Consider the following 17845-nt stretch of genomic DNA (forward strand, 5'->3'; position numbering starts at 1 on the left):
GTACTCATTAAATTATAATACACTGAATTATCATATGATTATCATTATACATGTATGTAACATGTATTTGTAGACTTAAAATATTGACCTCTTTTGTGGATTACTAAATCTCTACACTAGATTTATGTAACAATACAGGTAAAGATATTACAAACATTTTTGTATAAAATGGATTTAAGTTAGTAAAACCTTTGTTGGGTGTTTTTTTTCAAAATTGCATGGTTGTTCAAAATATTAAGCTATGATTATGGTTAAATTCACAAGTTTAAACCAGCGAGGATGTCAGCGTAGTACTACATGTAGTAGAAACAATGCATTATCTTTTCTTCATATAAACATTTTTAAACAAGATCCATTATCATTCTGTATACATGTAGCTTTACATATTTATTATTTTATTGATCTAAAACAGTATAATTTAAATCTTACTTTCAATTTAATTGTTTTGTTATGATATTTGTAACAAAAAAAGAAATACTTGCTAATTACGGATGTTGATTCCAGAGCCAAATAAATATACTATAATGTAATTCATTACAACAAACAAGACATACGTACTTTCATTAATGGAGTTTTTTTTTATTTTTGTTATCCTCATTTAAATAAACACACTAACAATGTTGAAACGAAAACAAATGTTTGGTTGTCGTCATTTTGGTGCAACCTTCATGGATATGTATCAAATGGTTACGTAATGCCGAGAAGAGACAAAATTATTCATAATTTCCGATTAATTGCTGTTTGCTTGATTTCGCAAAAATAAAAGACCAAAAACGAAATGTGACTAATCAGGTGAAGGCGGGTTTGCAAAAAATAACGTTACGTTAGGTAGTGCGGATATTTGCAAAAGATCTCACATAGAGCATATTTCAAAGCTTGTAATGGTTCTTTTACATCAGAAGAGGAAGGCCGTTTTTTGAAACAGGATATCGGATTTCACGTCACAAGTATACTGTACTGTATGCATACTTCACTAATTCTTACCGAGACTAACTCTTGGACAGAGATAAAAAAAAAAAAACAAGTGACCATTTGTTATAACTAGAGGGGATCGTCATGTTATACATGTTTCACAAATGATATCAGATATATTCCTTACGTCGTAACTACATTCCCTTTCATTTTCATGAATGTGACTTCCCGAATTAGACTATTTACTGGATTTGTTAGCACATAAGCAACACGACGGGTGCCACATGTGGAACAGGATCTGCTTACCCTTCCGAAGCACCTGACATCACCCCTAGTTTTTGGTGGGATTCGTGTTGTTTATTCTTTAGTTTTCTATGTTGTGTCATGTGTACTATTGTTTGTGTGTTTGTCTTTTTCATTTTGGACCATGGCGTTGTCAGTTTAGTTTAGATTTATGAGTTTGACTGTCCCTTTGGTATCTTTCGTCCCTCTTTTATACTGATTCTTTGTTTTATTCCTATGATACTATGCAATGCGATATGGCGTGCATATTAACACCACGCTTTTTGTTTGCATTCATGCAGCAGGTTGATGATATAATTAATGTTTGGTCCCTTCTATATACTAAGTCAAATTTCAGCAGGTAAAAATACATAGTAAAACAAACATTGGCATTGCCTTTTTTCTATCAATTTTCCTACATATCTAAGTTCAGCTTTGAGATATAATACTAGATAAAACATACTCCTGTTAATGTGTAGTTTGTCTAGTATTGTATTTGAGGAGAGAAAACTGCATTTTTTTTTATTTTACTAAATTTATTTTGCTATCAACCAAATTTTTTTAAACGAAAATTAGTAACAAAATTAAAAACCAATTGTTCAGAGAACAATTGAAGGTCTTTCCATCAAAACAATGTATTTTGATATGAAAAGTTGTGAAACTAAGTTTAAAATGTCATTTTAATCATCAAATGATAGCTCCTAGTAAGCTGATTCCAAAAATATATTGTTTCCATACATTTTTTTTAAATAAGGGAGATAATTTGTTACTTCCGGTTTGAAAAATATTACTTCCGATTATATTTGAATATTTACTTGACACTGATTCCAAAAATATCTGGTTCCATATACTTTTATATTAATAAAGTACAAAAAAAAGCTATTTCCGGTTTACAAAAGGTCACTTCCGGTTGTTTTTTACAAGGTTAAATGGTTTGATACCTTTTTCTAAAAGTTGTATATCTTTATCATGTATACATATAGAGTAAAAGCAAAGGTCAAAATCTAGAACGTCAAATTAAGCTATGACCTTGAGATCAATTTCAAGGTCATAAACCAAGGACCTCAAATCAAAAGACCATAGGTCTTCATTATATTTAGGTATTGAGTTATATCACCAAACACGTATTTTTAAATACAAGAGGGGAGAAAACTCCCTTTTACATTCAACGTACGCTTGCAATCAAAATTTACATCTAACGACATGTCGCAACTAACAATTTAGTAAAAATAATTTGTTGATATCTTATACAGTCTTTGGATATAAGTGAAAATAAGCCAAATTCAAATATTAGAATATGACCTTGACCTTTGACCTTGACCTAATTTTCATTTTTTTGGACCAAGGACCTAAAATCAAAAGATCCTAGGTCTCTATCACTTATGATTTATAAGATAGAAATTCATATCACTTATATCAGATGCATAAGGGGAAATAACTCTCATATGGAGCGGTCATATCGCTTCGGTCAAAATAGGACAAATCATGCGAAGGATATAACGAGCAATTTTGTAAAATAAATTTGTCATAATCTTTTACGGTTGCGAAGGAGATGCGCTAACAAGGAAAACAGTGTTTGGGGAGATAACTCCTACAAAGAAAAGTATTCGTTTACGCAGGGTAAATTTCAAAAGCGCATAAACTGTTCGATATCATATACCAAATATCTAAGCGACATATTGCGAAACAAATGTTTATCGCAAGAACAAAATTAGGCGGAAGAAAAAAAAAAAGAAAAAAAATAATCAGAAGAAAAACAATAGGTCTTTCCACAGAAAAGTGGAAAGACCTAATAATAGCAGAGGACTATGATTTTTTTAAAGTTTAAAATTGATTTTATCGTTCTTTAACATTTTAGCTCCCCTTTTAACAAACAAAATAGTTTCATAATATTGAATAAATCAAAACAACGGAGTAACGATTTATATTGTGATATACTGTAACAGATGTATTTAATGAGAAAATATTATAAAAATACACAATTGTATTCAAAATCAATATAACTATGTAGTGTACAAAAAATATGTATATTAATGTAAGCATCCATTGTAAATAACGGAAAATGAACAATTTAAAGACTATAATTCTGATTTAAGGTAGGTATCTGCTATTTCGGTACTGAAATTATTATAAATGTCCCTAAATCAAATCAGAATGAGATCATAAGCGACGAAAATAGAAAACTCATTTATCGTCAAAGGGAAGGTGGTAAGGAGGGATAACTTGAATATTTGATATGACTTCATGGTGTCATAATGATTTCTTCGTTTTTGTTATTTTAAGTTTTTATTCCATGATGTATTTTTAATAAAACAAAACCCAATACATAACTAGGCACATGCTTGAAACTTTTTTCAGGCATATTTCTGTTTCCAGACATTTTAAAGACAACTTGGCGATGATGTGCTTATTGGCACTCACACCACATCTTCCTATATCTATTTATGCTTACCTGAATAGTTAACAAAGGTATCAGGATTATAATTTAGTACACCAGACGCGAGTTTCGTCTACATAAGACTCATCAGTGACGCTCATATCGAAAAATTCATAAAGTCAAACAAGTACAAAGCTGAAGAGCATTGAGGACCTAATCGCTGAAGTGTTGACTACTGGGCTGCTGATACCCTCGGGGACGAAACGTCCACCAGCAATGGCATCGATTCAGTGGTGTTAATTGTTATCAAAAGTACCAGGATTATAATTTAGTACGCCAGTCGGGCGTCTCGTCTATATATGACTCATCAGTGACGTTCATATCGAAATATTTATAAAGCCAAACAAGTACAAAGGTGAATTACTGCTGTGATATTTCTTTCCCTAGACTTATACTGTGTTTTTTCATTGCCAAGCCATTCTGGCATTGAAACGTTTTAACGTAATTAAAATTGATGACAACATTAATGTTTCTATTCATGTTTAGAATTATGATATAAGACCCTGTGATTCATGTTACTGTAGAAGAAATAAAGAAGATATGCTAACTTGACATATAAATGATATGATATATAAAAATCATTGTGAAAGAAATACGTTATTCTTCAAAAGCAATTATTTTATCACTGAGGTTTTGCAAAAGTTCGCCTGAAATGTCTGGTTAATAAACTGCTTGTTCATATTTCCAAATTGTGTGGTCCGAAATGAGATGTTTTAATTGATTGATTGATTGATTGTTCATATACTCATCATCGCTCCCTTCGACTAATATACTTTCAACAACAACAAATAAGAAAAAAAACAAAAACCTAAAACTTTAGTTTAACAAAAAGTAGGCAATGATAAAAAAAAAATTCAAAGGGTAGTAATCGGGTTACGTTTATAATAATACATCCATACTTGCAAAGAGAATGATTCAATGACGCATGTCAATTGTAAAAACACATAATACCATTCACTACAATACTTGGTTTATCGTTGGAAAAGAGAGTGTTGGATTATTCGCAGTAATTATAACAATCATTCACTACAAAAAGATTCAAAATGTTTAGATTTTTTATATTTTTACAAAAAGCATTTGTGAATTTCATTATTTTGAATTGAATTTTCCAATAAGTTTTTCTCCATCTACTGAGATATCTATTAGTTGTACAATTAACTATAACTATGGAGTGCTGTTTTTATTTGGTCTAGATAAAAAGAACCAAATCATGGAGCATGTCACACCAGACACGATAACAAACTATACAACTCATTTCACAACGTTCAACCAATCTCAGAACATAACATCTGTGCAAAGTACACAAATTCCGATGACATCATGGATAAATTCCACAGACTTTCAAACTACAGCTGAACCGTCACCAGGAGAAATCCCAGAGTACTGGGGATTCATAGCAGCTGGCATTGCAATTCTGTTTTATGGAAGCAATTTTGTTCCTGTAAAACAATACGAAACTGGAGATGGTATGAAGTTATAATATATATATCAATGTTAAATTATTCCTAATTTAAATAAATTCTTCATTCAAAATTGAAATGAGAAAACAAACAAAAAAGTTTTGTACATTACGGTATAAGCCAACCGAGACAATAAAATAAGGATATCATACTAAAAAGGAAACATATACTTAATTGTATGAAAAGAAGAAATGTTAATTTGTTTTGAAGTAATTTCGTTATTACATACATTTTTTACATGCCATTTTATTTTTGCCAGTTTTATTGAGGACCAATCGATATGACAGAAAACTATGTTTGACAAAGCTTTGTTTTTTTTACTAAATCTATGAACTATCTCCAATTCATTTATTTTACACTTAATCTATGTACATCTTTACATTCAGGTATGTTTTTCCAGTGGATAATGTGTAGTGGTGCAATGCTTGCAGGTGTTGTTGTGCAGTTAATACGTAACCAACCACCATTCTTTCCTATGGCAATGATTGGAGGTGTTGTTTGGGAGATAGGTATTAACATTTGATATTAACACCAGCACCGCCTGCATAGGGGGTAAATATCTCTCAACTTATACAATATTCCCAGGATTGTATTCACTATAATCATGATTTCCTCAATTGAGGGTTGCTGCTCACAAGGATGCTATTAAATCTATTAATACCTAATGCTATTCTACGGTAATATTAAGATAAATGTATGACGTGTTTGTTAAGTTCATAGATCAGTTATCAATGCAAAATGTGTTAGGTAAACAGTTGGTCCAAACGACTACAATGATTTATTTAGGTTAATACGATAACGAGATGGACATGTAGGCAATTGTTATTTCCTTTCTAGCAAACCACAGTCAAACTTCAATAATATGTGTTTCTCTTTTATTTCTTCTATTGTTGAGTATGATATATAACGAGCCATCGGTGCATTAGATAATTTTTTAACAGTCACATTATATAAAAATTCAAAGCTAAAAGGTCTGTTGGTTGTAAATTTTGTCAGTGTTAATGACACCACATCGTTGTTATAACATTGCATTTTCTATGGATTAAGCATTAATCACCTCTTTTGTAAGTTTGGTCTGTCGGATGTTCATGGGTTAGATGCAAAGCAAACCAATGTATGTTGATTGTTTTCTGTTGCATCATTAGTAAACATGGATAAGACATAGTGAATACTGGTCATCTCGAAGGAAAACTTATTTATTTGAATGAAGGATGACATATCTTCATTCTGACATATCTAATTTAGCTAATCATCAATGGGCAAAGCTTATTTTTTCTTTGACATATATATAGATTTTATCATTCTGAAATGCATTTAATACCGGTAGTTTACCCCGGAAGTTGAACGCTGACCATCCTTTAGTTGTTTTAAAAATTGACATACAAATTATATGCTATGCATTATATTGTAGGTAACATATGTGTTGTGCCAATAGTAAAGACAGTTGGTTTAGGTCTTGGGTTATGTATTTGGTCTATGGTCAATCTTTTAAGTGGGTGGTCTACTGGCAGGTTTGTGTTTATGAATCAAATACATTTAAAGAGTCCACAAGTTAAAATGTAAAAAGACCAAAGGGAAACACTGCATTCTCATATTCTAATAATGTTCGCTGTCCCTGTTAACATTTTTAATACATAAGCTTATACAGTGCACAGACAATGTTTCTTTCTGCACTACCTAAGATAAACCTGTTACATAATTTCAATGCAGAAAATAGTATACGATCAAAGATTTCAGTCGTTATACAACGATAAAGAAACCTGAAGCACTAGTTTTAATTATGATAACCTTAGTATGCAATTTAAGTGCTATTCGGATTTTGTTTTTCATTTAAAGTAAAGAGAAGATAGTTGTGTTTCTCGCATTATTTATACACATGTACGATATGTAATGCGTCCTTCTGAACGGTCTATTTTCAAATTCATGTATTTGGTAGATTTGGATTCTTTGGCGTGACGAAAGCAGTTCCAAACAACAAAGCCATGAATTATGCTGGTGTTGCTTTGTGTGTTGTGAGGTCTGTATAGTAATAAAACATAAACAAAAAGTTCGATGATTATAAACTACACATATTTTTAATGAAACCGGGAAATAGAAAAAAGTTGCAGTACAATATAATTTACCTTTTATTTATGAAAACAAAACTTGGGATAGGTCAATGAGACTGCAACCATCACAAATAACCAATGACGTTAGAGGCACTTTACAGTTTCAACAATACATATTTGTCCTTTCTATGTGTCAAGTCCTAAATCATTCCCAGATAACAGCATCTGGTGCGTATTTCATTTAATTCTTTTAAATTCCTTTTTTAAACAATACGTCTATCGCGAACAGTAGAAAAATGTCAACACAATATAAAAAGCTATTCATTCAACCAGGACACACGGAGTATATTTCATAGATAAAGGCCTCAAAATGTTAAGGATGATGTTATACAATGAACATACCGATTGCAATTTTTGATTTGATTGATACATGTAAAAATCAAGTAATGTTTCAACGTATAATTGGACAATTGCAGTAACACAATGGAACTAAAGAGCCTATATTTTGAATACCACTGACAAATGTGCATCGGATACGAGACAAACATTTAGGCTAGCAAAAAATCATGTACAAACACCTTAGAGAGTTGTTGAAAAGGTTCTGTAACATGCAGAACGTTTTGAGCTCTGTAAACGACCGAGGCTACGGATGAAAGATCGCATTAATCGGTCGTCACTGCGTATTTTCAAATACAAATGGACGGTAAATTTAAGGTCAAGGATCAGTAAATGACCAGACAATAGATTTTTTTTTAATTCAGAACTCAAATAGATATTGAAAATATACAACGAAAAATGTTTAAAAAAAGTATATTTCACCGACTACGTTTTCGAGAAAAAGCTATTTTTAAAATGGTCCGATATGGTACCAAATTACATTGAATATATAGGGAAAAACACTTTACGGTTCCGTGAAAAAATCACGTGAACCACTCAATAGAATTTTTGTCGAAAATTAATATGTTCGTCCTGTTTGTCTAACAAATTAGATGATGCTTAAACAATATGTTCACCGACTTCGTTTTCCCTGTAAAAGCGACACAAACCTAACATTTTGGCCAAAAAAAAATCAAACAAATTGAAAATATAACATTTTTCAAAAAATAAGGCTTCACTAAAAACACTTGCATACTAGAGTTTACCAATCTGAATTAAGTTATAGCATTTGCATCAATTTGGCTATTTGTACAAGTATTCGTCCTGATTTTCTTAGTATACCACCTGTAATGTTCCAATGTTTGTTTCTTTTCAGTGCTGTTGTCTTTTCTCTAATAAAAAACGATGTAACACCTGCTGAGACCGAGAATGAACCACTAGTAGTATCAGAGGTATATCCCTTGTGAATTAATATACACCTCTCTATTCATGGAGACTTCTTATACATATACTTTGCGTAAAGTGACTTTACGTGTAATGAGTTGTTGTTTCTTAACTTGACCGCTGATTTTAATTATCAAATGTATACCAAGTGGGATAAACTCTGCATAATAAATTGTGAACGACAGACGTGTGTATCGTCTACAAAAGACTCATCTGTATCGATCGAATAAAACAAAATAAACAAGGCCAAATAAAGTACGAATTTGAAAAGCATTGACAAACATACAGCCACAAGATACCAATAAACTCATCAAAGATACCAGAACTAAATTTTGTATATACGCCAGACGCGCGTTTCGTCTACAACAGAATCATCAGTGACGATCGATTCCCAAAAAGTTAAAAAGGTAAAATAAAGTACGAAGTGGAAGATCATTGAGGACCAAGATTCCTAAATGTTTTGCCAAATACATCTAAGGTAATATATGCCTGAGGTAGCAATCAGCTCTAACTGTTGTTCAATTTAATGACATCAACTACAATTGCTATATTATAGGGTTTTTAAATGAAAAGATATATTAATATACGTATACAAATATGACACACGAATAACACTCATTGAAATATTACATAGAAATTTGAAGAAAAAAACAGCCGTGTGCAGCGAAAATATCACAACAGATCTATGTTCTTTATTTATGACCACAAAATGCAACACATTCTATTTTAACTGTACCAAATAGTCAACGACAAAGTTTACACAGAAATAACACATTACACGAGCATACATACTTATATGTCTATACCTGGGACTAAGATTGATTGATTGTTTGTTGCTTAACGTCCAGTGGAAAATATGTCATGCATATTCAGGACGAGAACAAGTTCATAATAAATACAATAGGTATGTCTTGTCATTATAGAGGCCATAAGGGACGATGGTCGTGGAAAAATTCGACTGCCACTGGAAAATGTGGGTATCCTGGAACTAAGAAGAATGTGAAAAAGCTGCCAATAAGTAGAACATCTTAAACTAGCATTTGATATATTACTGACACATCAACTTAAATATAAGTGAAGCAAACACTCAGTATCTCACAATATTGTTTTCATGTGTTTTGTTTCAGGTATTACAACAAAGTTATGGTTCAAAAAGTAATGACTCATCCTACCAGTCGAAAAATAACAAGGTAATATTTGTTTTTCTTCCAAAACCGTGTCTTCGACACAAACTTACGCAAATGAACTATTCTACGGATAGCTATATTCAAAGGTGTTTGTCAATATTTGTTTTCAGAAGACAAATCATGAAAGACAAATCATTAAGAGATGCTTCCACCTACCGATTGTTACTGAAAAAAATCAATCTTTGTTCTTAACTCAACTAAACGTATAATTTGGATAAGAGAACAAATTAAATACTGTGAGAACAAATATACCGTAGTACTTTCAAATCAATACAATTCAGTGTAAAAGTATTGCAAACATACTGATCTCTAAGTCAAATTCAAAAACGAGAAGCCCATTAAAACTGATAAAATCGAACGGTATCATTCACCAGGAAAAGGTGAATAACAATGGTCATAAACCTTTAATTAGTAAATGCAATTTCAGCAAGAAATGGCGGGGAAACCTGTTGGGTTTTTTTTTTTTTTTTTTACTTCAGTGTTCCTGTTGTGTGTTTGTTTATTGTCCTCATATAATTGACGTGTTTCGCTCGGTTTTAGTTTTTAACCCGGATTTGTTTCTCAATCAATTTATTATCTTTAAACACCGGTATACTACTTTCGCTCTCTTTATAGAAAATTACAAAAAGTATAGTCTATTTTGCTTTTAAAACTTAATATATGATCATATATATCATTATATGTCGTCAAAAATCTCTAAAAAAAAATTACCGATAGGGAATATCTGTTTTTCAAATGACAGCGAATATGTAATGATTGTCGTAAATACAATCCTGTCAGCTTTTCATTGTGACAAACAGAATTGTAACCAGGTTTTTACTTACATGAGCAACACGTGGATTGCCACACGTGAAGCAGGGTCTAATCATCCTTTCAGAGCTCCGATATCAATTCCGATTTTTTTGTAGGGTTCGGGTTGTTCAGTTTTTAGTTTTCCTTTGCTTTTTTTCTTTTCTTATTACCATAGCGTTGTCGGTTCATTTTCATCTTGTGTTTTCGAATGTCCTTTTGATATATTTCGTCTCTCTTTTATGTATTTTAGTTTGTTACCCCGATTTTGTTTTTTGTCCATGGATTTTGCGAGTTTTGAACAGCGGTATACTACTGTTTATTTACAGTTTTGAATAACAGATACAATAATTGTAAAGCAAAAGAAACAAAATTGTTTTGATCATTAACATCACAATCGCTATTTACAGGACAAAACTATAAATATGGATGATCAAGGTGATGAAAAATCCTATATAGACAGACTATCGCCGGGTATGCAGAGAATTGTGTAAGTATTGTCATTTTAATTATCTTTAGAGGGGTAGTTAAACGTTTATTGTACATGTATCGGCTGACGTTTAAGAGCTTTTGGCAAAAAGGAAACGAAAAATATTATAAGTTTGAAAATACGTCGATGTAGAAATTATTTCTCGTACTTTTATCAGACGTCTAGGCCAATTTTAGTCGATAGAAAAACAACTGCATTTTTAAATGTTATTTGGCTTATAAGAAAGATTAATATTTTTTTTTTTAAATGCATTCATGAAAAAGATCGAATTAAGAAAATTAAGTATTAGGATAGCCTTTTTTTTATCTTCATGTATGTTTTAATTACCTTTCTTGCATTTTAGAGGCTTGGTACTGTGTATATTTTCCGGTGCTTTGTATGGTCAAATGTTTACTGGCGCTACGTATGTTCAGGATCACCCAAATATCTATGATGGTGCTTCTTTAAACGGTAATGTAACTTGTTTCACTAACATATTTAGGATAAAAATGTACTGTACATTTTATGGTGGCAATCACTATGTGATCCTTATAAACTCATCGAACCTTTAACCAAACTTGCTAATGTTGTAATAATATCTTTGAATAGTTTGCATTGGCACAAGTACCGATTTTGTCATCAGCAATTAAAATATAACTAAATTTACTTTCTTTTAAACCATGTTTTTTGGATGTTTGAATACGTTTACATCCATGAACATTTTCTCTAAACAGATTACTCTATATATATATAACATAACTAGAACACACCCGTGACATCGCGGGTCCGTGACTGAATTAAAGTATATAACTATGCGCAAGCCTCACTTTAGTATTAGTACTGTCATCTGATAAAATCATGCCGATTATAAGATACACAGTTTTCTCTGCTTTCAAATCTTTCTGTTTGAACCCGTCGAACTGGAACTTATCAATTATTGGTCATGATAAATACTAATTATTTGGAAAACAAAAGGTCCTGGAATGGAGTATTTTTTAATCAACAGCATTGTCCTATATTAGTTATAAATTAAGTTGAATTCTTTGGTTCGCTGTTTTACGTCACTTATGCCCGCTAACAAATTGAAAACTGTACATAAACGCCTTATTTTTAGTACAGATTTTTAGTATTCGTATTGTTATCTTAGAAAGTCCTACTGATTAAAATACTATAATAGGTAACAGTTTGACAATTTAGTAGTGTAAACCCTGTGATTATGACCCGTGTATATAGCATATTAATCCTGCATACACTGTTTGGTGGTGCCCCTGTCAGATGCGGAACGTACAGATAAGGAAAAAGTAACTGTTACAGGTGATTATACTATTGGTATTGGTATCGGACTCGACCCGGAACTTCTTAATTATTGGAAATATTAATTACGTGGAAAACAAAAGGGTCTGGAGTGATGTAATTTTTAATCTACACCTTTGTACTATATAAGTTGTATATAAAGTTGAATTCTTTGATTCGTCGTTTTCACGTGATGACGGCTGACAAATTGGACCTCGTAATTTTAGTATTATAGATACTTATTTACTAATAGGTTAATTTCTAATTCTCATACTGCCTGTCGATACTTTTACTTTGGCGTTGCAGTAGAAATGTCTTCTTTTACTGTACATGAAGTTGAAACAACAAATATCTAGGACCCGGGATGTGTTTTAGTTGTGTTTAAGTTGATTTCAGTCTCTCATGCATGTTTTTTTTAATATCAACTTTTTTTGTTGCTTTTACCTAAATTTCAGTAACTGGGAGTACTCTCAAATCGTCAGTTTTCCGCGATAAAGGCCGTATTTTCACCTATAATGGTTTACTTTTTTCTAATTATTACTGAATTGTCTTATGGACATTCATACCAAATATTCTAATATCTATGTAAGAATGAAATAGGACCAACTGGGTCAATGTTCGGGAGTTTCTTCCTCAAGTAGAATAAAAAGACTTTGTTGGGTAGCAGTATTAATTTTGCCTTCTATTAGTTTACCTGCCAATAGCATATGTAAAACGTTTTGAATTAGAGTTGATCGCTTTTTCAAATTTCACCTGCTCTATTGACGTTTGTCGTTTTCTTTTGTAGGTCTGGATTACGTATTTGCCGATTTTTGTGGTTTATATATAACAAGTACAGTTTTTTTCGTTATATATATTATATTTATGAAAAATAAACCAAAGATATACCCTAAAGTGATTTTACCTGGATTATTATCTGGTGTTATGTGGTCTATTGGAACTAGTTGTTGGTTTGTAGCAAATAGAGCATTATCAATACCAGTAGCGTTTCCTATAGTCACAACAGGGCCGTCGATTGTGGCATCCTTATGGGGTGTTATAGTTTTCAAAGAAATTCAGGTAAGCATATACACGAGTAAGATCTACTTTCGCTGACCAATGACTGATGATGACATGTACTTGATTTCTGCTTTCGTTCAGTTGCATGTTTATATTAATAATACAATTAAGGAATGACTATAATAATTTTTCTATCTATAAAGAAATAACATAAAAAATGTGGTGCACACTGAATAACGTGCGTAGCGGGTTATTTTACAGTGTTCATCATATGTTTTATGTTATTTCGATTAGACAGAAAAAACATTACAGTCATTACTTATAATTTAATTCTAGATTCCTTATTCAAGGAGTAAATCATGAAAAAACGTTGATGACTTCAGAGTCAAATGACAAAATTAATATGTCTATAGGCTGGCTGATAAAAAAATTCTCACAGATAACCAGAAGACGTGTTACATTTAAAATTGAATTATTAGAGAATGGGAATAAAAACATCCCCCTACTGCAGGCTGTTTACAGACATTGTTAGCGGGACAAACTTCTTTAACAGCCATTTATCCTTAGTTTGTGAGTGTTTGTTCTTTTAAACTTTATAAAATGAGATGAATTTTTCCAATCTGTTTAGTATGTATATATTTGGTTAAAACCAATGATATTTATATTTTTAAAGGCAATAAGGTTTTACAACTCGAGTATTACGTTTTTATACCATATAGATCCTGACCAGCTTTCTTCAAATATGTTTTCCCATTTAAATTTTGAATAAAGTTGAAAATGGAATTGAGGAATATGTCAACGAGACTACAGCCCGTTTAGATAGCTGTAGCAGATAACAGTCAAATACAATTCAACAAATCTTTTACTGCATCATATTAACATTTGAAAAAAAAATAACAAAACAAAAATCTTGACATTTAAACAAATCAATTAACATTAATCTAATAATTTTCTTCTTTACTTTTCAGGGTACTCGTAATTTACTCATACTTTTCCTAGGATTCGGTATAGCTATTACAGGAGCAATTCTAGCTGGAGTCTCAAGACATTGATAATTGTTAGCAAACATTGATATACATAAAGAAAACTTTGATTCAATTATAATTCAGACAACATAATAATAATGTTATATATTAATCATGATATTAATCATGATAAGAAGTAGTAGTAGCAATATTAGTAGAGTAGAAGTAGATGTAGATTATGTAGCTGTTAACGTTTATTTTAGTATTACTGAAGTATCAATTGATATATAAGAAAGTAGTTGAGTTTCACATGTTTGTCTTTGCAAATAAAAAAAAGTTAAGCCCTTCAAGTTTTTGTATAAAATATTCAATGAATGATCCAAATAAGGAGCACGTGTATATTGATATGAATATGCTCATCCGACGTCAATTAAAATGCCTGGTCAATATCAGGGAATTTTGAACAGTTACTGTAAACACTCGTTATTCAGTAAAAGAATCAGCACCGGTATATATACGTACAAGGATATGCAGATTAGTCCAACTAAACATGTTTACGTCCAGATCAATACTGCTCCGGGCCATTCAAATTCATTCACTCCATGGAATCTCCAACAGTATGTATATATTTGGAACTACCCGACAAACCTGCCCAAGACTGTTCCTACTAGAGAAAGTCTATCAATCATATTAGCGTTTTATAGAGGGCGAGGCATGTTGGGCAGATTCAAACACAAATTGGTGTTGATTCGTCCAAGTGAAGTCTGTGCTACTTTATGCAAATATTTCTGAGTCATATCTTTGGAATATATAATTAACAAACGTCAAGTTATACTTGGGTATAACATATAGTTCTAACTTTAAATGGATAGTAATGATCATAATGTTGAAAACTGATATTTCAGCATGCAGAAAGTCAGTATTCCAAAACATGTGTACTGACTTTATATCACTACTAGGAAATTGTGTTGTACTCTTATAAAGCAGAGCTGAATTCTAACAAAAATTTCTAAAGCCAAAAATCTTGTAAAGTTATCTACTTCAACTTTTAGATATAATTAATTATGTTCAGTCACTCAATATAACCCACTTTTTAATGATTTCTTATAGATCTCGTATATCCAATTGCTTCATATCTCAATGTTCTCCTCTATATTAAAACAACAATTTGGACGAGTTCATTAGACAAACTAGAATTTATATATGACAAACCAAACGAAATTATTTCAATTTTCCAATTGTTAAAATTCCCATTTCGCAGCAGATACATACCCCTCTGCTTCATCGTTTTGCATGTCTTGTATTTTTTGGGGGTTTTTTCGTTGGTTTTTCGTTGTTTTTTAGCTCACCTTTCCTAAAAGGAAATGTGAGCTTTTGCCATCACTTGTCGTCCGTCGTCGTCGTCATCGTAAACTATTTCAAAGATCTTAATTCTCCTCTGAAACTACTAAACCAATTACAACCAAACTTTAACTGAATGATCCTTAGGGTATCTAGAATAAAGAATGTGTTTTATTTTCCATTTTGTGAGAAAAAAACATGGCCGCCATGGCTAAAAATAGAACATGGGGGTAAAATGCCGTTTTTGGCTTATATCTCAAAAACGGAATCATTTAGAGCAAATCTGACATGGGGTAAAAAATGTTCATTAGGTCAAGATCTATCAGCCCTGAAATTTTCAGATGAATCAAACAACCCATTGTTGGGTTGCTGCCACTTAATTGATAATTTTAAGGAAATTTTGCAGTTTTTTGTCATTATCTTGAATACTATTATAGATAAAGATAAACTGTAAACAGCAAAAATGATCAACAAAGTAAGATCTACAAATAAGTTATTATGACCAAAATTGTCAATTGAACCCTTAAGGGGTTATTGTCCTTTAATGACAATTTTTCACAATTTGTTCATCATATTTGCTAACTTTAAAAAAATCTTCTCCTCTAAAACTACTCAACCAAATTCAACCTAACTTCAACTGAATGATCAGTAGGGTGTATAAAATAAAGTTTGTGTTTTATTTTCTATTTCGTCAAAAAAACATGGCCGTCATGGCTAAAAATAGAACACAGGGTAAAATGCAGTTTTTGGCTTATATCTCAAAAACTCCAGCATTTAGAGCAAAAAAGACAAGATGTTAAAATATTCATTAAGTCAAGGTCTACCTGTCCTGAAATTTTCAGCCGAATTGGGTAACTGGTTTTTCAGGTATAATGCCCCTGAATTGATGATTTTAAAGAAATTTTGCAGTTTTTGGTTATTATCATGAATATTATTATAGATACAGATAAACTGTTAATAGCAAAAATGTTAAGCAAAGTAAGATCTACAAATAAGTCAATTTGACCAAAATTGTCAATTGATCCCTTTAGGAGTTGTTGCCCTTTAAAGACTTTTTTTCACAATTTGTGCATCATGTTGAACTACTTTTAAAAATCTTCTCCTTTGAAACTGCTGTACCAATTTCAGCCAAACTTAGGCTAAATGAGTTTCAGAGTATCTAGTATAAATTTTATATTTTATTTCCTTGTATGTCAAGAAACATAGCTCCTATGGCTAAAATAGAACATAGGAGAAAATGATTTTTTTTTTTGTTTTGCTTTTGAAGAAAATAGGACGATTCAAAGAACAAGAAAAATAAATTGAAAAGCCAAAATAATCATTGATGAGAGATTTAACCAAAAATATTAAGGTGAGCGATACGGGCTCTTGAGAGCCTCTTGTTTTGTTTTGCCATGGTGTTGTCGTTCCGTTTTCGACTTATGAGTTTGAATGTCATTTTCGACGTATCATTCGCTTTTCTGTTACGCTCATGCAGTAGTATGCTCACAAACCGGACTAATGCAAAAAGTAAAATCACAAAAATACTAAACTCCGAGAAGGTATGTTCCATTCACAAAAACAATAGCTTAGCCTAAAGTTATGAGTAGTCCTGAAATCAACACTACCTAGATTTAACGTTCAACATCATGAATCGGCTGACTGATAGAATAAGTCGTTGTGTACAAAAGTTAATCTCAGACGTAGGCCTTGGATACCAGTATAGTCGTTTGGTCTGTAATCTTACCTTTTGGTCCCATACTAGATTGTGACATTTTAACCGATTTTAATTCGCATGACGAGTGATGCATGCATAAAAGGAGACATTTACCCTGTCCATGCTGATCCATGCTGTCTAAGTCATCGGTCTCGTTCCCTTTGGCTATCAGATCTGGTTGTTTACTTTGATTTGCCTCTTCATAATCGATAAATGCTACCAGTATTTGGACATAAATAAATTGCTACCGACTTTATTATATACATGTCTAAATTATAAGAAACAGAAATTAATTTTGATTAACCATATGTGCATTGCAACACACATATTACTAAAACGAAAGTTTAGATAGTTGTTGTCAAGATACACTTTGTTATATTTATATTTTGGACAATTTAAACCAGTTTACTTTTGTTATCAAATTCCATGGCATATTTTAGTGAAAAGACAAGTCGATTATTCTTTCCAACTGTTAAAATCATATTTTTTTTGGTTTAAATCGGATGCTGATGCCGGCTAGGCATACCCCGCTGATAGTCAAAATTCTGGAAGCTGTTGCTGCTTAGTCTAAGACATTAATTTTCCAGTAAAAATGATATTCATCTTAATCTTTGATAACATTTTTTTTTTATCATAGTGAACGAACA

At 31.7% G+C, this 17845-nt stretch overlaps 1 protein-coding gene across 2 annotated transcripts; it reads left to right on the forward strand.

The window, feature by feature from the left end:
* Window positions 1-38: 38 nt before the first annotated feature.
* LOC134695994 (transmembrane protein 144-like) lies at window positions 39-14500 on the forward strand. Of its 2 annotated transcripts, none has more exons than XM_063557502.1 (11): window positions 39-138; window positions 4825-5097; window positions 5478-5600; window positions 6503-6602; window positions 7028-7108; window positions 8392-8467; window positions 9587-9649; window positions 10846-10925; window positions 11269-11375; window positions 12985-13256; window positions 14165-14500. In XM_063557502.1, exons 2-11 carry the CDS (start codon window positions 4842-4844, stop codon window positions 14246-14248), a joined length of 1242 nt encoding a protein of 413 aa, XP_063413572.1. In that variant the 5' UTR covers window positions 39-138; window positions 4825-4841; the 3' UTR covers window positions 14249-14500. The 2 variants fall into 2 exon arrangements, with proteins under 2 accessions (XP_063413572.1, XP_063413573.1); XM_063557503.1 differs by lacking the exon at window positions 39-138 and adding an exon at window positions 3637-3663.
* Window positions 14501-17845: the final 3345 nt, after the last annotated feature.

Source organism: Mytilus trossulus, chromosome 14 (genome assembly GCF_036588685.1).
Source record: "Mytilus trossulus isolate FHL-02 chromosome 14, PNRI_Mtr1.1.1.hap1, whole genome shotgun sequence".
Taxonomy (NCBI): domain Eukaryota; kingdom Metazoa; phylum Mollusca; class Bivalvia; order Mytilida; family Mytilidae; genus Mytilus; species Mytilus trossulus.